This window comes from Gossypium hirsutum, chromosome A07, assembly GCF_007990345.1.
Source record: "Gossypium hirsutum isolate 1008001.06 chromosome A07, Gossypium_hirsutum_v2.1, whole genome shotgun sequence".
NCBI lineage: Eukaryota > Viridiplantae > Streptophyta > Magnoliopsida > Malvales > Malvaceae > Gossypium > Gossypium hirsutum.
Window position 1 is genome coordinate 12,090,119 of NC_053430.1, and position 22,842 is coordinate 12,112,960.

Below are 22,842 nucleotides of genomic sequence, written 5' to 3' on the forward strand. Positions count from 1 at the left end.
TAGTATCTCATTCATATCCAAATTCGGCATATTGCTCAGAGAGGAAGACTCAACTCGAGCCCTTCTACGGCCTCTACCACGGCCTTTAATACTACGTCTGCGAGTTCCACGAGTGCTCATCGCAAATTCGAGTTTTAATCTACGTTAAAAGTTTTATGCATCAATTTCAGTATCTATTAATAGATGTTTTATATATAAATTGTCAGAAGTTCAGAATTATTTTCAGAGATTTTTGTCTCTAGCTAACTCAGTATAGTTTTAGAAGATACTATCTACAGTGTTTCAGAGCAGTTCTAACTAAGTTTTTAGAAATATTTATAGGATCAGCGCCGGAGACTCGGTGTGCCATATACTTTCACAATTATTCAAATCATTTAAAAACCAATTCTTTTGGAACATAATTTTGAAACCTAAAATTTACAGCCGAGTTTTGCAACCTGACTCTGATACCACTAAATGTAACACCCCAAATCTGACTTAGACGTTATGGCTGAATCTTAGAGAAGTCACAAAGAATGGGTTTAGTTACGTAAAATCATTCCAGTTATTTAACTCATATACTTTATATCCATTTTCGAAAATGTTAGTTAAATTGATTTGTTTGCCAAAACCTACTTTACAGTAGAAGCTCAATAAATCGATACGTTTTCGAAAACCGATTTGTACTTTTAGAAAAACTTAGTTTGTTTAAAAATCGTAAATTTCATAAAATAGTTTATCATGGCATGCAAGTTATTAACAAACCAAAAACTATAGTTAAAAATCATAAATTCCAGAGAGTCCTAGAAATTACAAACTCTCAGATTATAACCCAAAATAATAAATAAAACCATAAATTAATAACTTTAAATAATTTTACGGAAGAATGGTCACCACTGAGTCCCTGCTACACCGATTCGCCTAAGACTGTGGATTACCTGACAGTACAGACAAACATATATGAGTTTACGTAAACTCAGTATATAACCCAGCAGAATTAAGCATACAATCATACAGAATCATATACACAGCCAGAATCAGATACATATTCAGATAACAGATTCCGAAGCAGATATGCAAACGTCCTACCCCTATCTTCTACACATCAACTCTGACCATTCCGTCATACCATATGGGGTTAAAAACACCTGTCTATCCCTACACACTACGTTGTGCCGTTAAGACACATATCAGATAGTATACAGTAAGCTACTAGAATAAAGATGATTAACGCCAAATAGAATAATTGCTCCTTATATACAAATCTCACCCAAAACAGATATAAAGTACATAAATAGAATTAACAGATTAAACATGCGTATCATGTTTATATATACAGATATCAGAGTAATCAGATATATATGGTATTATCATATTCAGAATAGAATATCAGACTATCAGATCTATAGTTCTAGGGTTTGTTTAGCCCTTATCGACCCTATAGTACGCCCACATTCGAATGGGACGACCCGTGTGACCCTAGGAGAAATTTTAGAAATATGGGCCTACACGTCTAGATTAGCCTTGCCCATGTGGCCCACACGTCCAACTTGGCCTAGCCCGTGTGGCTCACACAGTAACACTCAGGCCATCACACGGTTGTATGCTGCGCACGATCATGCCTTCGTTGATCACACGATCGTGTCTCGCACATGACCATCCACACGACCGGCCACACGCTCGTGTGGTGTCGATAGTGGCTATTTTTGAATTTTGCTGAAACCTGGATCTCTGTGTTTTGGGTACACATCTGGTATCGATTTGATGTAAAACCACTCTCGAGCCTCTCAAAACCTAAAAACAGAGCATCCCACACATTTTTAGCAACCAATTTACAAGTCTAACACGTCATCCACTAAAGTGAAAATTGACTTACTGCCCACCAAAAACGACCCCAACCTTAACTAAGTTGTTGATGTGAAAATCGATGCTTAACTACCTTCACTTAAGCAATAGAATTCATCGATTACTCACCAATACTAGTTATTATAACATTGCCCAAAACTCAAAATCTAATGTTAACAAAGCTAAGTCTCTACTTACCTACTCAATTGAAGAATCCAAATCGTAACAGCAATAATTGATCAAGAAAAACGACAGCAACAGAAGAGGGAAACAAAAATTGAATGTGAAATAAAATAGAAGGGAAGAAAGAAAAATGTTAGAGAGAAGGAACTTGACGATAGGAAATTTGGGGATTTTTGGAAGAGAGAGAAAATAAAATAAAATAAAATAATAAAAAAACAAAATTATAATCCAAATCCCTCAAATCTCTCCCACTAACCCCACTACCAAACCACCTACTCAGAATTTCAGTTCAAACGAAATACTAACAGACAATCGAGCAAAAATAATAATGCCCACACTCGTGCAAAGATTTGAACACAGAACCTTCAACACACCAACTCCCTTACCTCTCAAACCAACAGACTCATTCTTTTATAAAATTACAAGCAATTAAATATAAGCCCGCTGAACAAGGATCAGGCTTAATTCTAAAAATAACATAATTTGTTTAAGGTAAGGCTTGAATTTGGGACCTCACACACACACATACCTAGAACATTTAACCACTGAAACAAATATACATGTGTCAAATATTTACAGAAACAAAAACAAATTATTCAGGGCGTTACACAACAAGTTTAGGACCAAGTAGCATACAGGAGCTCAGATTGGTTTTCCACATAAGATGGTTCGAATTATTTTAATTAAGATATTGGGCTTTGGAATAGGTGTTTTCAAACTTGAAAATTTCCTGAAACTTGAATGAGCTTAGCTAAATTAAGATTTCAGATCACAAGATTTCTAAGCTAGATTTTAAATTAGTTTTTAAAACTAATTGATGTAATTTTTCCAGATTCAACCATAACGACTAGGCCGGATTTTGGGTGTTAAAAACAATTGAGACCCAAAATTTAATCACAAATTGAAAAAAAAAACATAAAAAAAAGAAACCATGGAAACGTCAATAAAGGTTACATTTGAGCCAAGTCTAAGCAACGTTTTAAAAATAAAATCAATTATCGAATCGGTCAGGTCACCAATTTTCAATTCAATTGATTTAACTGTTGGTCTAACGATAATTAAATAATCAATTAAAAAAATTATAAATTGATTCAATCACTTATTTCTATCCCAAATGTCGATATTTTAATGATTTTGAACGATTCACTCAAAAATTAATTCAAATCCTTTGTCTAGATTGATATACCAAATAATTTTTGTTTCAATTAATCTAACTAATTAATCGAATCCAATCCCAACGTCACTTTAAATTACTAGCTAACTTAGTGGCACCACATTCCGTACTAGCATTGGCAATAATAGCAACAAAATAATTAATTATAGGGAAGATTTGTCCTAAAAGAAAAACCTAGTCCTAGATATTATTATTATTATTAGATAGGTTGGAAAAATAAAGGTCAAAGGTTAGTGTTAAGGTTATATGTGGTTCAATTATGAAGATGGCCATGGGATACACTAGCTAATAGCTATGACAAAAAGAAAAAACGAAAAAAAAAACAGATAAGATATACCCATTCATGAATTTATCTCTCAGTCTTAGCCCTTTAGCTCCCTAGTTTCACTGTTTTAGATGTGGAATGCCACTGTAGAAAAAGCTGAAAGCTATAATAGTAGTCGGGGTAAATTAACATTTAATCTTTAAATTTGGTAATTTTTTCACATTTTATCTCTAAATTTTTTTGATTTACATTAGTCTTAGAATTTGATAGTTTTTCTCAAAATTATTCCATGAATTTGAATTCAGTTAAGGTATATGATGATGTTGCACTTTGATATTATTCCAAATCATCATATGAATTTTTTTTTTAGGTTTTCTATAAAATTTTAAAACTTTTATACGATGATGTGGCACAATTTCAAAGTACCATGCCACACTTTAATGAAATCTAAATTTACGGATCAATTTGAAAAAAAGTTGCCAAGTATTGAGATTAATGTAGACAAAAAAAATTTAAAGATCAAGTTGAGAAAAAATACCAAATTCAGGGACTAAATATTATTTTATTTTTTATTTATATTTGATTTACTAATAGTAAATATATATTGTTTCATAACACCTCATTCAAATAAGTCATATTTAGATATTTTTAAAATATTTAAAAAATATAAAATTTTGCAAAAAAAATATAAATATATGTTTTTGTAAGATAAAAAAAAATCTTAAAGTAAAGTTTCAAAGAAGGAAAAAGAAAAAGAAAAAAGAAAATGGCATAAAGGTTAATATAACATATAGTTTTTGTATTTATATCATAATGATGCTAGATTAGAATTATAATACATTTTATGATGTATTTTAATAAACTTTTTGAATGTAGAATTGTTAAATTAATTTCAGCACAATAGGAAGTGGGAGAGCCACCAAATGTAAATAAGTTGATTCAAAAGGTTAAGCTTTATTTTGTTAGGACACTTATTATTAAATAACTAAAAGTGTAAATGAGTGTTAGAATGAGTGAATTAATTGATATATCTAAAAAGAATTATTGGTTGATATTGATGTTAATGGTGAGTTTGAAAATAAACAATCAACCACATCTTTTTATATGTCATAATTAACATTGGTTTCAATTAGTACCTAACAAAATCAGATTTTAATTACTCTTTATCTATTCAACTTGAAATTAAATAAAATAAGAATGGATTTTGATGAAATTATTTTTCTCTTTTTAATAAAATATGCAGCGCATTTAATTTCTATCTGATAATCAATAAGATTTTATTTATCTTACCAATTTAATCGTTTTTATCGAGTCAAGACTTGTAATTGGAACATACCAGAATCCTTTAGTTTGACCAGTAGATGTTGGAGCCAAGTCTTTGGCATTATGAATGCAGCCTATTATTTGAAACATTAGTGCTGTAGGAGCCGACAACCTTTAAAGCTTGTGACACATTTGCTTCCTTATTATGATATCACTTTATTTTATAACTTATTGCAATTCATCCATTAAACCTAAATGGAGTAAAGAGAATTATGAAGGTTGACATTGCAAAGCAGATAAAAAGCATATTTTATAAGGTATATTAAAATGAAATCATTTGATAAGGTATATCAAAATGAATATTTGATAAGGTATATTAAAATGAATATTTAAGTTTTAGACTTTAATTTTTATAAAAAGAGGTATATTAAAATGAAACCATTTGTATTTATTTTTAAAATTTCTTGATATATATCATCATCTACTCTCTCAAAGTATCAAATATAAACATTTTTTTTTATATTATTGGCTTTTAATTAGCATGCAGGATGTGGATTGATGTTGGGGATCGATCCATATAAATAATGAACAAGAAAAGTAGAGAAGAGTGAACACAAATATTTTACATAGAAAACTCCACCAAAGAGGATAAAAAACCACGAGTAAAGGAGGATTCAACTTTTCATTAAATGAGTAAACAAGCGAGAGCACAATATGGAGAAAATAACCTAAATGTACAACATGTACATTACCCAAAACCTTGAATACAAAGCTTAAAATTCCAAAGAGCAAACCGATAAACAAAACGCTAAATCTCATAGGGCACTCACAAAAGGGGTATAAAATACTCTCCATAATTACCATGAAGTTCTCACTAAAACTCTTATGTGACTACATCTTGTCGCTCTAAAAAATAAGCTCTCGCTAATTGGCACCTCAAAACAGATATACAATGACCCTTTTAAATAAGCTTAGATTAGAGTTCTAATCAAACTAAAATATCTCTGGAATAATGAGAGTCCAAATGGGAAAATATAGCATAGTTTAAATGGGAGAAGAATACGAGGCACACCCTACAAATCTCCACCTTGACTCGTATTTACCACTCCTCCTTTTCCATATCCCGTCACAGGCCTAACTTGAATCTTGGAGAATGTCAACCAAGTCTAAATCGTGCTCGAACTTGAAAACTGAAAGACTTCAAGTCTTCAAATTAAAGTTTTATAATGCAACAAGAGCCACTAATACCCGAATAGGAGAGAAAACATAAACTCTCTCCGCTTGATAGTACCCCTCTATGACCAACCTTGCCTCAAAACAGTCAACGAACCATTCGAGTCCTAAAGACCAAAATGGGATGAAATTCTTCTCTAAATTAGGCACATTCTAACATCTGACACGGCTACATCTTCAACTGAATTATATGTAGAGAACAACGAATCATCACCCTTGTCACTGAATTATATGTAGAGAACAATGAATCATCGCCCTTGTCATTGGCCACATTAACTACCTCCGTAATTATTTGAAATTGTCAGAAACTGAAATTTGTGGTCCGTTGAACTTTTGAATATCCAAAGACGTTATGCCAACGAACGAGTTAATCTGCGGAAGTTGAACCATAGCTCTGATACTAATTTTTTGGGGATCGACCCATATAAATGATGAACAAGAAAAGTGAAAAAGGGTTAACAAAAATATTTCATGTGGAAAACTCTTCCGTAGAGGATAAAAAAACTACGAGCAAAAAAGGATTCAACTTTTCACTAAATGAGTAAATGAACGAGAGTACAATTTGGAGAAAATAACCTAAATGTACAACACGTACATTACCTAAAACTCTGAATACAAAGTTTAAAATCTTAAAGAGCAAATCGATAAATAAAACCCTAAATATTATAGGGCACTCACAAAAGGGGTATAAAATACTCTCCATAATTACCACAAAACTCTCAACAAAACTCTTATGCGGCTACATCTTGTCGCTCTAAAAAAAAAGCTGTTGCTAATTGGCACCTTAAAACAGAGATACAATGACCCTTTAACTAGGCTTAGATTATAGTTCTAATCATACTGAAATATCACTGGAATAATTTGATGTGATTTCGCACATGAAGACTGAATCCAATCTTGATGAGATGAAACAAGATGAATATAGACTAAATTTTCTAGGTCCAGCTATTCAAGAAGTGTTCAAATCCAAGTTTGAACTTTTACATTTTCCAATTGGGCCAACTATGGGGGGCTAAGCCAAATGGGTCAAAAAAGAGCTTATCGGGTCTATGTGTGGACGTTTGAATCAAATTCAAATTATTCTTGTTTTGGTTGGGCCAAGTCAAAGTCAAATGCTGATTTAAAAGTTGGATAAAACCTTTGTTGGGTTTGATTAATCATGGGAAAATTTAAAGGACTTTAATTAAGTTTTCAAATTAATAAGTTTGCATCTTTAAATTATGTCTTGCATTATGTGTTTTGCATTTAATTAAGTCATGCATAAAAGTATCTCATATGTTAATTAAGTTTGTGTATTAATTATGTCATGCATTATGAAATTTATATGTTAAATAAGTTTGTATTTTAATTAAGTCATGCATTTATGCATCTTACATGTTAATTATGTTAAGCATGAGTTTGTTTCTTAAGTGTGTGAAGTGTGTTATATATTTTGGTTGTTTCTCTTCATAAATACGTGAGTTATAGTATGTTAATGTGGTGTTTATAGTTGAATAAGAATATGACAATATTGCAAATGTTTAAAGTCTATTTACTCTTGTTGTAGGTGACTTTTCATTGGACCAAGATGGCTTTTCAAATCTGATTGGTTTTTGTGCCTTCAAAGCTCATTATGATGCCATTTTAAGAGATCTTTGCACAAGCATTATGACATTCAATCAAAGGGAAAACAAAGGGACAACAAAAGGGAAATGAAGGGACAACAAAACTGCTCATTAAATGATCATTAAGCCTTCATCAAGTATAGAGACATGACTATTCAAATACATATGGACTAAGTGAAGAGACATGGCTTTTCAACTACACACGGAACAAGTGAAGAGACATGACCTTTCAAATATCTTCCATTAGTCATGATCGAATTTAATTGCTTTGAATGAATGTGTTAATAGCTATTCTGGATACATTAGGTGTCGAATTTGAAAGGTCACCTATAGGTCTATATAAAGCTAGACTTGAACATTTTGTAAGGTGAAGACATAATATATCAGAATTAAAATTTATTTGTGAGAAATTTTCTCTTCAGTTCTTCATTGAACTAAACCGAACTTATCAAACTTTTCTAAATTTGTGGCGTTCAAATTGTCTTATCACTCCGTTCATCATCCTGAGGTATGGTGACTTCACTTATACCAAGGTTCTAGTAGCTTTATGAGTTAAGTGGGTCTTAGCTTTAATATAGCTAAGGTTCTTTAGCTACTACTACTACGGGTCGAGGTTTCCACCCATTGAACCCTTTCAAGACGATCCAACCCAATTGAGCCTTTTCTCAAACCCTCCAAGTCTGGAAAATTGCATCATAATTAGAGCCCAACTAGGAAAATAGAGCAGAGTTTAACTAGGAGAAGAATATGAGGCACACCCTACAATTTACATGCAGTTAAATATATTAGTCATTCACCTTGATAACTTTTTTTTTTGGTCTCAACTTTTTTTGGGTTCACATTAACCCCTGAAATTGACAAGTTTTTCTAATTTCGTCTCCAAAATTGGATTACATTAAGGTATGATGATGTGGCATAATCTCAAAGTGCCACATCATCACACCTCAATAGAATTCAAATTTAGGGTCCGAATAATGAAAAATTATGATTTTATATAATTTTTTTAAAAAAAATCAAATAAAGACGTGTCACAATTTTAAAGTGTCACATCATACTTTAATGAAATACAAATTTAAGGATCAAATTGAGAAAAACTACCAAATTTCATGAGTAATGTGAACCAAGAAATATTTCAAGGAAGTTGCTAAATTCAAGGAATTTATCCTAAAAAATCTCTATTATTATTTAAGTCTCTGATTGAGTCAACTAGAAACCAACTCGATTAGAGAAATTACAAAAATGTCTTTCCATATTTAAAATAAGTTATATTATTCAAAAGGTCTTCTTATTTTTTTATAAAACCTAATAAAAATTTACATATGATAGAATTTGAATCTATGCTACTTTACCACTGAACCAAAGCTTTATTTTAAGATAATATTTACATTTTAATTGTATCATGCATATCTATTATTTAATTTATTTTTTTATTTTAATATCATACATATTGAATGCATTATTGTTAATTAATTTTGTAACCTTCCAAACCCAGCCTAGATATTATGACCGAATTCTGAAAGTTACATTAGCCACCGAAATGGCTAAGAAAAAATATCCGGTTGTAAAATCACTCTTTTGTTAAGTTTTCGGAAAACTTAGCATGGTTGCATAAAGCTTGTTAAAAACACTGGTTGATTAGCTGGTCCCTTGTTAAGCTCAATTTATTAAAAGGTCTTGCAGTTTGAAATAAAGATTAGTTGATTACATTAGAAAAACCCCTTTTAAGTCGATAAATATTAGTTGAAATTCTATCATATGTTATTGTGTCAATAACAACTCGATAAAGATTAGTCGATAAGGGTTATTGTGTTTTATAAAAAATAAGGGAAAAATCCCTTATTTTAAGTCGAGAAAGATTAGTTGAAATAAAGATTAGTTGATTACATCGGAAAAAACCTTAGTTTTATTGTTGTGCAGCAAAAAATTTATTGTGTTTGATTTTCATAGAAAAATCCATATTTTAAGTCATGTTAGGCCAATTTTCAAATTTGTTCAAATTTGTTCAGTTTCCATTAAAACTCATGCATGCAAAAGTCCCAGTTCAGAATGTCCTATACCACAGTCCATACTTAAATAAAAATTATGGTACCAAATAAAATAATACCAAAGTAATTAAAAAAAAACTTTAATGCTAGAAAATCTTTAATGAAACTTTCAAATGTCGAATCCAAGCCTAATCCTGAGGGTTATTTGTAAGTAGTAAACTAGGGTGTGAGCGTAAAAATCCCAGTGTGAGTCCATACAATATAAGCATTTAATCAATCAAACAGACATTCATTTATTAAACAGATCAACCAATTAGTCATGGCATTACAACATTTGAGTATAGCATGCTAAATGATTCAATGTAATAATCTTACCCATTCATCCATTATATACCACGAGTTCCCCAAAACCTTCATTCGAACTTCAATATAGTAAGGGTTCAAGTCCGTGGTGGTTAAAACCACCAATAACAGTATGATAAAATTGTTGGTAAAAATGCAAACAAGCTACCAATAAAAACATAATAAATCGCCCAATCTCCTCAAATCTCCGGTGCTGTGTACTGACAACAATATTGCGGACTTTAAATGTCTTATGGTTCTCCACGAAACTCCTCCATCCCACCCCATGCAAGTGCAATTATGGCATACAATTAGTGAAGTACATCATGCTTATCAATAGTAGTTCAGTACAATGGCATGCTTCTCATGCTTCTCATGCTTTTCGGTAAACAGTATCGAGGTATGCCTTGCATATTTTCAATTAACAGAATCAGTGGCATGTGCACATGCTTTCAATACAATCAATGTCATATATGGTATGTAATATAATTACGTATATAACACAATTTTAGTCATGGCAAATTTACATGCGCATTAAATAGTAATACATAATTTAGTATGCTATACACGCATTCCATTTATAATTTCATCACCCAAATAGAACATTTAACAATCAAACTTTCTATTTAATTACGTACATTGCTCGACACCTCACTTATTTGCATTTAAGTCATTCGACCAAACCAAAATCAGCAATCAAATGACATTATTTAAATATATTTATTTAAGTTTTAGGTTATTTAGACTTAGGGAAGACCACACTTAATAAGTGTAAACACGAAACCTTAATCCATAGCTCCTAAGACTTAAATCTGATCAAGACTCGCTTAGAACAACAAAAATTATTCATAAAAATTCAGCTCCCTAAAGCCCTCATAGGGTTCGGCCATGCAACAAATTTTTAACTGACACTTAAGATCTGAAGTGGAAATTTACCACTTACCTTAACTAGCTTATGACGACTAGCAAACAAACTCTCCAACGCTACGATTGATCCGTATGATTTGGATCCAGATCTTGAACATTTAAACACCAAGAAAATGATAATTCATCAGATTCGGCCATATCAGAATATATAAACTATAAAGAGAACTACTTAGACTTAATTGAGTTAACCGAAAAATTCTGCACTTACACATCCGCGACGACAGGAAAATAATGAAGAGTAGAGGAAGAGAAAAATATGGGTGAGGACGGCAAAAGGTGAAAAGGCTGCTGATGTGTGACAATGACAGTAAAAAAAAAAAATGGGCGGCACAGGCTTAAAAGATAAAAAGAAAAGAAAATTTTGCGAGAAAAATTGAACTCAAATCTATAAACAAATTACCCTACTATTTAGCCACTAGACTAATTATTTATTCTTAATAATAACTTACAATTTTATCAATAAGTATAATTTTATCAATAAGAAAGTTAAGATGTGACAAATATTAAACTATAGATTTCGTTATTTATTATATATTATTTTAAAATTAATATTTATGTTTTAAATACATCACTCTATATACGGGTGATAAAATTTATAATATATATAAATATATATTTTTAATAATCCATGCCTTTTCCAACTTTTATGTTTAATTTAATAAGCTAGTGATTTCCATTGGCCATTGGCTTCTGGGTCATTATCTTCTTAATTAAAAATCTCAACCGAGGACTTAAATTGTGGTTCCGTTGATTTTGATGGCTTCCACCAACACTTTACACTTTGTGTTATCTATATTTTTTGAAGTTTATTTTTATAATATTTATATTCAATTCAACACATATTTTCATATGAAAATGATATGATAATAAAATAATAACATTTATATGGGATCTAAGTGCATAATGATAACTACTCAGCCTCTTTTCTTTAGAGGAACAATGAGGGCCCTCAATGCATGAAAGCTTCTTTTTAGCTTTCCCAAATTCAAGAGCTATGGTTTTTTTTTTCAACTATTAAAAATCCCCCTTTTCAATTCCACTAATTTTCAAACCAATCTCCTTTCTTTCTTTTTCTTTATTTATTAGTACTATTATTAGAAAGATTCTAAAATCTTTTACTATTGGAAAGCTCATAATCATTGCATCAAAGTAGCTAAAATCTTTTCATTTTCCCTAATAATATATGTACTTGTATTCAACACATATTTGAATGTGACTACAAAAAAGACTTACGCATATCTGTCTAACATAAAGCTGTATCAAATACTCGACTCTAGTCTACAACGAGCAAGTTATTTTGCATTAATCCCTCACCAATGGTAGGGTATTCTGGTGATAGATGCCACTCTCCATCCACCAAGAACTTGATTTCATACCTTCATTAAATGTGAAAACGAAAGTTAGAAATACTTGAAAGCAAATATGATGGAAGCCGTGGATTGCCTTTTGCTTTCTTTACTAAAAAATAAGCAAATTAGTCCCTGCATATTAGATTATTAAAATTTTCATCCATTTCTACTATTAAAAAATGATCCTAATATATCAGCATAAAGTACACAAGAAACGCCACATGTCACTGTTTGATTGTCTTGCCAGTTTTTAATAATACAAATAGATAAGAGAAAGAACCAATTTGCTCATTGATTTAACTCACAGAGACTAATTTTTTTGCCCAGGAGCAAATTGCAATCCGACTCCTACTATAGAGGTTTTCATGGTACTTTTATCAAAATATATAACAGCTAATGCATTGAGAGCACAAGGATTGATTATACCTTCCGGGTCTAAGCAATAATGTGGTGGAGAACGTGGCGAATGAACCGGTGTACTCTGGTGATAAGTGTTCCCCTTGACTCCATCCGTCGAATGACCCCATAACTTGTACGCTCTCAGCCATGCCACACCAGAATAAGGGTATTTCCTTGGATTGGACGGCATCCACATCCTTTAGCTGTTCCTTCAGTTTCTCAAGTACAGCTACACACACAAAGATACAAATCATAAAAGTTGGTTAACAATGGAATATTTTGTTGCTCAAAACTCAGAAGGGAACCATTACCTTCTAAGCGGGTATGAAGATGAGACTGAATGTATCTCCCATTGATTTTTCTAGAACCTTGTGGAATGCCAGCTTTAGATATTTCTTCTGCTAGCAAGACTAATGCCTGTAAATGAAAAACAATGTGCAAATCTAATAACAGAAGCTTTAACTTTAAAAGGGTTAGATGACTTAACCAGTTGGAATAATTAACAAAACAATCATAGGCATAATGAATGAGCAATTTTGCGGTAAAAGTATCATGGAGGGCCCTGTACTAGGAATCAGATTGTATTTTGCCCCCTTTAGACAAAAAAGGGCAAATTAATCCCTGTATGTTAGATTAAAGAGTATATCGGTTATTGCTACTAGTACCTCATCTTGATGTACAAAAACCAGTTTTTAACAGTAAAAATAGATGACATATTTAACAAAAGGACATGCTTTTTAATCTAACGTACAAAGACTAATTTATCCATTTTTTGAGTAAAGGGGCAAAATACAATCTGACTCCTAGAACAAGAACCTTTATGGTAGTTTTACTGCAATTTTGCATACATAAAACTCAAAGATTTTGGTGTAACTATGACAGAGCCAAGGGCAATTGCTCTCCCATATTACGAAAGGAGTGGTATACTAAAAAACTGCTCAATCTAAAGCATCATCATTCCAACAAAGGGAAAAGTTTTGCATGAAGAATTTTGTAAAGTACCGATTTTCAAAGTATATGAAAAACATTTTGGCCTCACCAGCACCAGCGACAATAGCTCTTCTAAAGTCTAAGCCTCGACACGAATTTCTAAAACTAAAAATCTAGAAGCATATACAGAAAAGAAAATTTTCCAAGCTTGGAACCAAAAGAATTTACCCTTACAATTTGCTTGATCACTAGTACCTCATACATGGCATTGATGAAAAGTGTCGACATTTTCTTTCAATAAGGTTGCATTAACAATCCACAATATAAGAAAAAGGAAAAGTGCATATATGTAGAATGAAAAAACAAAAGTAACTGAAGTGAATATTAACCTGAATTTCTAGTTCCATGACAGCAAGTTCACTTTTGAAGTTGACTAGTGCTTCCTCTTTCATATGTAACTGTAGACAGCATAGACAAGTCACTTTGGGATATGAAGGCATTTTGTTTTGGCTCGGGGTTAATGCGAGTAGGTTTACACGGTTAACAATTTTCACTGTAAAAGCGATATCACATAAGTCACGAAATTTCTTGGCTTGTTTCGCTGTTTAGAGATATAAAAACCTTGATTGTAGAATATGATCAAACTCTATTCATGAAGTGTTTTGGGCACCAATTTGTCTTTTACCAAAATTCTTCAGAACATTATTGCTGAACTTGGTGCTTCCTATTTACATTTAAATGAACAGAACTCTCTTCAAGCCGGTAATACAAAAGTTTTTAACATTAAAAGAGAGAAAATTTCCGTTGGGAGAACAAAGAAGCAATATATCTATTTCATGGTTGGCCAACCTTTTCTTCCTCAGTGTGATGCCAAATCTAAGCTAAGACCTTAACTCAATATATACATGTACAAACCTGTCGTTTTAGGAAGCGGTTTTGCTGGTTAGCTTCACTTAGTTTTTTGGTGAGCTTTGCCCTCTCAGAGTCAGCCAGTAGGGATTTCAGCTGCTGCACAATGGCATATACACATTAACATTAAACATTTAAGTGAAAATATATATACAATTACATTCAAACAAGTTATGATGCACAAGGCCCCTTTTGGTTGATGATTTTACCATTTGCCTTTTGTTTTCTATTCATTTTTAAATTTGCTTTTTTAGCAAAAAAAAAAAGGTGTATTTACAAATAATTATGCAAGTTTACCTCTTCACTGCTTAGTGGTTTAGCAAGAAGCTGCTCTGGTGAATCTTCGGAAGTATGCTCATCTTCAGTAAAAGGATCTTCTGACTGTAGAGATGAGGATTCCTCCAAACCAGCATGGATGGCATATGTCTTACAGACAATAGGGCTCCTATGTTGCTTTCTACCAGAATCTATACTCAAATAAGCCAACCTTTGATTACTCATCATTAGTTTCCGGACACTCAACGTACATTGAAATCTGTGGGTATTTTCCCAGTCTAATACTCTGAGGTTTAATGGAAACCATGACACTTGCTTGTCAGGACAACACCTGACAAAATCACAAGGAAATGTAAGCATGATAATGAGAAGCTAGCGTAACAAGAACCATTTATAATTAGCAAAGTAAATTTCAGACAAAACTTCATTGTCACATCTAATATAATAATCACGAAGGCCTACCTTGTAGTAGCAATCTCCATTCCAAGGAATTTCCTCAGAGAAAGTGACCAAAAACAAAGCTTAGAAGTAGAAATTTATCAGAGAAAGTAGAAGTAAAAATTGTCACAAGTAAAGAAGCCTTTTTGTTCATGAATGCATCTCTAAATAGAGCATCAAAAAAATGAAAACTTGGGACAGATCGACAGTTCCAAAAGGGCAGAGCTATATTCATACTTGCTTCCCCGGTTATATAACTTGAGACACCATAACACAGTGCTAAATGCTAATAACAGTACCGTTTCTTCTGTGCCATAATTCTATTAGTGACAATCACCACACCTCAAAACATTTACACATGAAAGTGGATTGAATCATTAATCAGAGAATATTATAATGCTACTAACAAGTGTTGGGTGCAGTGGTAAGACACATTGCATTCCCAAGGGGAGGCCCAGGTTCAAAAATTGGAGAAGGCATTATTGGGAGGGACAGCCACGAACCCCGACCATAGACTGTAAAACGGACATGAAGAATACCCAAAAAAGAGAATATTATAATGCTACAGACTTCTCAGGGAATTAATGCAACTCAACCTTTTAGTTTTGCGCTTTTTACTAAAAGAAAACCAAATGGAGGAACTGATGTATCTAACATAAATCAAAATTACCCTACAGGACACTCTAGCCACAACTATGCCAATGCTTCCCTTTAAGTTTTTTAAATTATAAGTTAACTTAATGGTAAAAATACACTTTGGCCCCCCAAAGATTAAAAAATTTCAGTTTAATCCCTTTAAAATTCTAAAATAACAAGCATATACAGAGATAAAATTGTACTTTGACTTCTTTAAAATTTTATAATTTAATTGACCCCCTCCCCCAAAGATAAACTTCGCTTTGTCCCTGCGTAAAACTAAAATGAAGTCCAAGACCCAATTCTCATTACTTGTAAACCTATCTTCTTGGATTAAAATCAGACGATATTTGCAGTTCCCTTAAAAGGAATTAACAAAAAGACATAAATATATCATTTTACTTAAAGCATCAAATAAGTATAATCCTACCAAATTGATATCCTACCCATTAATCTATATCTTTCAAACCCTAATTTTCTTCAAAGAACAATGAAAAAGAAACAGCTTCCAAATTTCAATCCTCCCACAGTGGCATTTAATCAAACACATTGAAAACAATTAATCCATTAATTATAAAAAATTAAGAACTAAAATTTAAGTTGATTGCAAGCATTTACATAAATAAAATGTTAAAATTAACAAAAATAAAAAAGAGAACTTACAGAGAATCGGAGTTAGCTCTGAGACCGTGGAGAGGAGAGCTTTTTGTTGGACGAGTATTTATGAATGTTCAGCTTTAAACGTGTTAAGGCTTCTTTACTTGACATCTGGCATACAAAGTTGAATACGTGCGATGTTGCACGTGTGAATCAAAATCTTACACGCGCCGAATCTACTAAAAATTAAATATGTGAATGATATTAAATTAAGTTGTTATTATGTTTGTTAAACATCACTTAATTAGTTAGTAAACTCAGTTAATTAGTTTATTTTTTAATAATTGAGAAAAAGTTTTATGTTTATGAGATAGATTTAATTAAACGATGTAATATTAATTTAAAATATGATATTTTTAAGAAATGTTACATATTGAACCCTTATAATTTAAAAACTCGAATATTTGCATTTACTATATTCTCAACCCAATCAATATAACTGTATTCCATTAAGTACATTGTACTATTTTTAATAAATCAAATGCCAAGATCAAAGATAGTATGCACGTGCCTAATAATTCATTTGACTACCTTGATATGATATTCTTTAGAATTAACTTTATATCTGACACAAATACCAACACTAGAGCCCAAATTGGGACGACTAACTTGGAGATAAAGTAGAGTGTCAATCATTCTTTTGAATGTGGTTGGGGGAGTGCTCAGAAGTGAGCACTCCCTGAGCATTTGTGTAGAACTTTTCATTAACAAACATAGGTGTATTGACTGGCTTAGAGTTTTCAGGCTCAAACTTCTTATGCCATAACTCTAATTTTGATATAATATCTCTTTTGCAATTGACTGATTGCACCACCTTGTAATAGTTATCTAAAGTGGGAGCAGCCTCCATGATCTTCTCATTAGTTTTAGTAATAACAAAACACTTGTCTTTTGTAAAAGTAATAAACATACATTGACCACACAATTGACTTATGCTCATTAGATTGGCTTTGAGATCATTCTCCAACAACACATTCTTCAAATGAGGCATGCTAGAAACATTCAAGGCCTCTTTATCAAGTATTTGACCTTTCTTCCCATCACCAAAAGTCACCCTTCCAACAGGAGAATCTTCAAAATTAGTGAGATAAGACTGATTACCTGTCATATGTCGAGAGTAGCCATTGACAAAATACCATACTTCAAAATCGTCTTGACCCCAATACAATGCAGTATGACATGTTATAACAATACTAGAAACAATACAATAGGCATGATTTTAACATGCGATCAGCGGCAAAAATAGTAGGCATGAATTATCATGCATACAGTATTTTAGTATCAGTAAACATGTTTTTATCATGTTATTGATTTTAACAGAAACAGTAGGCTTGTCTTTAACATGCATTTAGATATATTAGTCTCAGTGAACATGATTTATCATGCTATCAATATCAATAACAGAACTGTGGCATGCTTTAGCATCGTAGATCACACTAAAACAATATAGCATCATTTAATATCCTTACACACATGATCGGTATTACAAGTTTCGTAAATCAGGGGATTTACTTTTAGCCAATCCTAATAAAGGATTTACCACTCATTGATGGTAACACCCCACACCCGTACCCTACGCCGGGACAGAATATGAGGTGTTACCTAAGTCGGTCAAATACATTCACACGTTTCTTAGTCATCAAAATTTTGTCAAATTTAAAACTTTTCCACTCTAAATCGAAAACTCCATAATAAAGGCCTACTAGGCTCTAAACGTTCATTTAAAACCATTCGGGAATGATTCGAGTCTTACCACGAACCCTGAAAAATGTTACTAGCCACAGGGGCACACGCCCGTGTGGGAGGGGCAACACGCCTGTGTGACCAATTCGACATGGTAGTGCTATTGGCCCATGTGACTCACACGGCCTAAGCAATACAAGGACACGCCCGTGTCCCTCACACGTGCAGAATTAATTCTAAATTCACACCTACAGGAGTTTTCACACAGCCTGGCATACGCCCGTGTCCCTGGCCCGTATCCTTCACAAGGCCATGACTTGTACATGTGCAAAAACTTGGACATTCTGTTTTTAATGTTAGCAATTCTTAAATGTCACACGGCCAAGGCACACGCTCGTGTGCTGGGCCGTGCTTTTCACACGGCTGAGACACACGGCCGTGTCTCTATCCGTGCATTTACTACTATGCGTACTGACTAGCAAATTTTACGTGCAGGGGACACACACTGGATCACAAGCCAATGTGGCGGATCGTGTGTCACACACGGCCTAGACACGCACCCGTGTGCCTACCCGTGTGGACAAAATAAGGCTATTTACCAAGCCTCTTTGCCACCTTTATTTATATAACCTGTATGAAATCAATCCATACCAAAACAAGGGCACATCACATAGCTAAACTAACTATGATGGACAACATTTTATTTGTGCATTTTACTCATCCATGAAAATAATACCTTCTATATAAATATCAAAATGAGCATTGACCATTATCCATAGCCTTATAAAAAATAAATGTATTTATCCCAAGCCAACACATTTGGCTATTTCTCAATGACACAAAACATTAAATTCTAGCCCTATACATGCCATACACAAAAACAAGAAATCTAACTATACCAAGTGCTTTGAATGATAGTGTGATCGTGGCATCCGACGTCTGTTGATCCTCGAGCTATTTAGGCAACACTATAAGAAAATAGAGAAGAGGGGGAGTAAGTATAAATCTTAGTAAGAAGTATACAAACACTTAGCAACAACGATACCATTCATCAACATGCTCTTGATATAAATAGGCATAAACACAACTTACTCATCACAATCCAATACTCATATATAATATATATTGAACTCACGTCTCACACAGACTGATTAGGTACCTGTATCACTTACAACATGGTTATACTTTTCTCTTGATTTTAAACCATAACTCTCACCGTTGAACCATTCGAAACACTACCAGATATTCAATGAGCCTCAACATAGGGTAGGATGCCGATGCCATGTCCCGGACATGGTCTTACACTAGCTCAACTAGTAGTCGATGCATGTCCCAGACATGTCTTACATTCCAGACACGTCTTACACTGGCTCTCATCTCAATGCCAATGCCATGTTCCAGACATGGTCTTACACTGGCTCTCATAATATGGCCGATGCATGTCCCAAACATGTCTTACACTAGCTCACAATAACCCATACGTTATGGCATGAATATTCGATTTATTTCTTATAGTTTAAACTGGAATTCTACTATCTAAATTATCATCATGCATTCACATTTCCAAAATCAAGTAATTCATGCTAAATTAACTCATCACATATAATGACAATGTAGTTGTATTATTTGCATACAACTTACCTCGGTTACAAAATATGGTGTCTAATCGGTCTAATCAATTTGCTTGGCCTTCCCCCAGTCTAAGTTTGGAGTTTGAATTTCTTGATCTATAATAGCAAAAATTCACAAATTTAATCACTTTATCGATCTAGGCACTCAATAATCTATACTTGGGAAAATAACCATTTTGCCCCTATAATTTTACAAAACGACCATTTTACCACTAGGTCCGAAAATTGATTTTTATCGACTTTCATCATATCAAAAGCCTAGCCGAACCCCTTTTTCTCTTATAGAAATTCCAAAATTTCCACTATCTCACACATTTATCATCAAATTTTCAACTTATGCAAAATATTCCCTATTAGGGTTTTCATTAGAAATCTCTTCACAAAAGTTGTTTAATACACATACAATACTCATATCATTCCATAAAATTTTAGAAAACTATACATATGATTTCATGGAAAAACCTTAAATCTCAAACATTTTGCAAAATAGTCCCCTTAATAGAAAGCTTATAATTCAAGGGGTTCAAAAATGTAAAAATCATCAACAAAAAGTATGTAAATCACTTACTTGCAAGAGGAACAAGTTGCTGAAATTTTTGAAGCTCAAAAACCTTAAAAATGGCTAAAAAATCGGTGGTAGTGAAGAAGATGAGAATGTGATATCATCTTTTTCTTATTTTATTTCTATTTTAGTCAAAGTAGCCACCAAACCCACCATACTTGGACTTTTTGGCAAAATTGTCTCCTATGCCTTGCCATGCACTATCTTAGAGTCTAATTTTCTTTTAAAAACCCCCAATTTAGGTTCTATATCTATTTTTCACCTTTAGCTATTAAAATAGAACTTTCACACTTTATGCGATTTAGTCCTTTTTTTAAAATTAAGCCCTCAAACGCTAAAATTACTTCACCAAAATTTTCACACACCCTTATAATCATGCTATAACCCAAAAATAATTAATAAAAATAATTTTATCAACTTGAAATTTATGGTCTCGAAATCACTGTTTTGACTAAGCCTAAAATCGAGTTGTTACATTGATCGCTTCACCAAGAATTCTTATGCAACCAGTTAGTCATAAGTACAACAACAGTTTCTACAAATATTATTATTAAATATACACATATATTATTTATGGATAGAACGTCCACAATCTTTAATTGGTTAGAACTCACACCTTTAATTGCAAATCCGATATACAACTTCAATCCTTAATACTCCTATATTGCATATCTGGTCAAATTTTTCCATGATGCTATGTTAAAATTTGGGATTTATGATGTGATTAGTCCAATAATCAATGATAATACGAGTCGACTAGATTTGAACTCTTTCTTAAATAGATTGGAATAGAAAAACTCAACAGAGTTCTTATATAGTTATAGGATATTTGGAAAAAGAAAAGAAAAAGGGAGGAGAAAGAAAAAAATGGTGATGGCGGTGCGGTAGGTCAGCAGTGTAAGGTGGTGACAATTTGGCGATAATGTAGAGCAAGGAGGACAGAAAGGCGACACAACTCAAGGAAGTAGAAAATAGGGGTGGCACAAGCTGGAGGAAGAATAAAAGAAAAAGAGAGGGAAGGATTCGAATTCGAGTTTCAAAGACAATTTCACTAACGTTTAACCATTAAACCAATAACTTATTTTATTAAAAAAACACATAAAGATAACCTCAAAAATCGAGGTGTGACCATTCTTGGTTCACAAACCCGATTGTATTAACTCGATTTTTGGGATGTGACATGCAACTTGAAGACAATGCTATCGAAACTACTACAAAATTTTGTCATGATCTACAAGAGCTGGACCTAAGCAAAAGTTTCAAGCTTAGTGATCACTTTTTGTACACATTAGCCTATGGTTGTCCTAACATTACGAAGCTTAATCAGTGGTTGCACATCTTTTAGTGATGAAGCTCTTGAATATTTGACTAAATTTTGTCAAAAACTGAAAATATTAAATCTTTGTGGATGTGTTAGAGCTACAACTGACCATGCATTGTAGGTATGAATAGTACTCTGAATAATTATTGTTGCTGACTAAAAACGAATTGTTTCAATTGTTTACATGCACAAACTATTAGGCAAAACTGTAAACTATTGCAACCTTTAAATTTGGTGTGATAATGTTGGTGATATAGGAGTGTTGAGTCTAGCTTATGAATGCCCTAATCTAAGATGCCTGGACTTGTACGGCTATGTTTGCATAATAGGTAAGAATACTATAATAGATTACACGACAAATAAGTAATCCTTTGAATTGTTATTGTATTTGATGCAGGAAAATAAACAAATGTTGCTTGATGTATAGATCAATTTTATGGGGCATGAGGTACGAAGAAAAGAGATGTCACCAAGTACGTTACATTTGGGATTTATGGTTTGTCTTTAATACTTATGTTAACTCCGGGAAATTTATTATAAGACAATATTTTCATCATTATATGAACACTTTAATTGTATCTTGCATTTAATATTCTTTATATAATTACTATTACATTAACAATTAATTTAATTATGAAGAATGTTTTAAAATTAATTAAACACTATTTAGATCTTCTATTGATTAATTTTAAATCTATACTAATGGTAGATATCGTCAGTATAAAGCAATAAAAATGAAGAAAAATTACAATATTCATCTTTCCTATTGGATTTTTATTATATATTGATAATAGATTACAAAAATAAAAAACTCAAAATGAGTTTTACCGACGGAAACCGCTCTTAATTTTGTCAGTATATGATTATTAATTTACTGACGGATTAAACGGTATGAAAAGTTATGGTGGATAGTGAGCATTGAAAACAACATTTACTTACGGAATAGTTGTCATTATAGCCTAAGAGGCATATACAAACAGATTCTAGCCATCCCTAAAAGCTTAAACCAATATATCCCAATAGCAATGAATCATATTTTATTGGAGTAGCCCATTTGACCGTCAACATAGATCTTTAGGCCTTATACTAACAAATTTTTATACTTATAACTTGTAGTGTTCCTCAGTGGCCCATTGCACTTTTAGCTTGGCTACTCGCCCATTTTTACTATCCATCATTGGTGGTTCCCTCCAATAAGAACGACACGCCAAAGCCTTTTCACCAATGGATTTAATATAAGCTTTCATGCAA

At 32.6% G+C, this 22,842-nt stretch overlaps 1 protein-coding gene and 1 long non-coding RNA gene across 2 annotated transcripts; both read right to left on the bottom strand.

Annotated features, from left to right (window-relative positions):
* Positions 1-9,799: 9,799 nt before the first annotated feature.
* LOC107888186 (uncharacterized) lies at positions 9,800-11,260 on the bottom strand. Its single transcript, XR_001681312.2, has 3 exons — positions 11,009-11,260; positions 10,817-10,889; positions 9,800-10,279 (listed from the first exon to the last, which is right to left on the bottom strand). It is a non-coding gene; the product is annotated as an uncharacterized lncRNA (long non-coding RNA).
* A 679-nt stretch (positions 11,261-11,939) lies between these two features.
* Positions 11,940-16,467, bottom strand: LOC107887342 (protein PTST, chloroplastic). The gene is made up of 8 exons (XM_041117573.1): positions 16,401-16,467; positions 15,126-15,158; positions 14,685-14,994; positions 14,394-14,483; positions 13,868-13,936; positions 12,860-12,965; positions 12,576-12,777; positions 11,940-12,176 (listed from the first exon to the last, which is right to left on the bottom strand). Exons 2-8 carry the CDS (start codon positions 15,143-15,145, stop codon positions 12,074-12,076), a joined length of 900 nt encoding a protein of 299 aa, XP_040973507.1. The 5' UTR covers positions 15,146-15,158; positions 16,401-16,467; the 3' UTR covers positions 11,940-12,073.
* Positions 16,468-22,842: the final 6,375 nt, after the last annotated feature.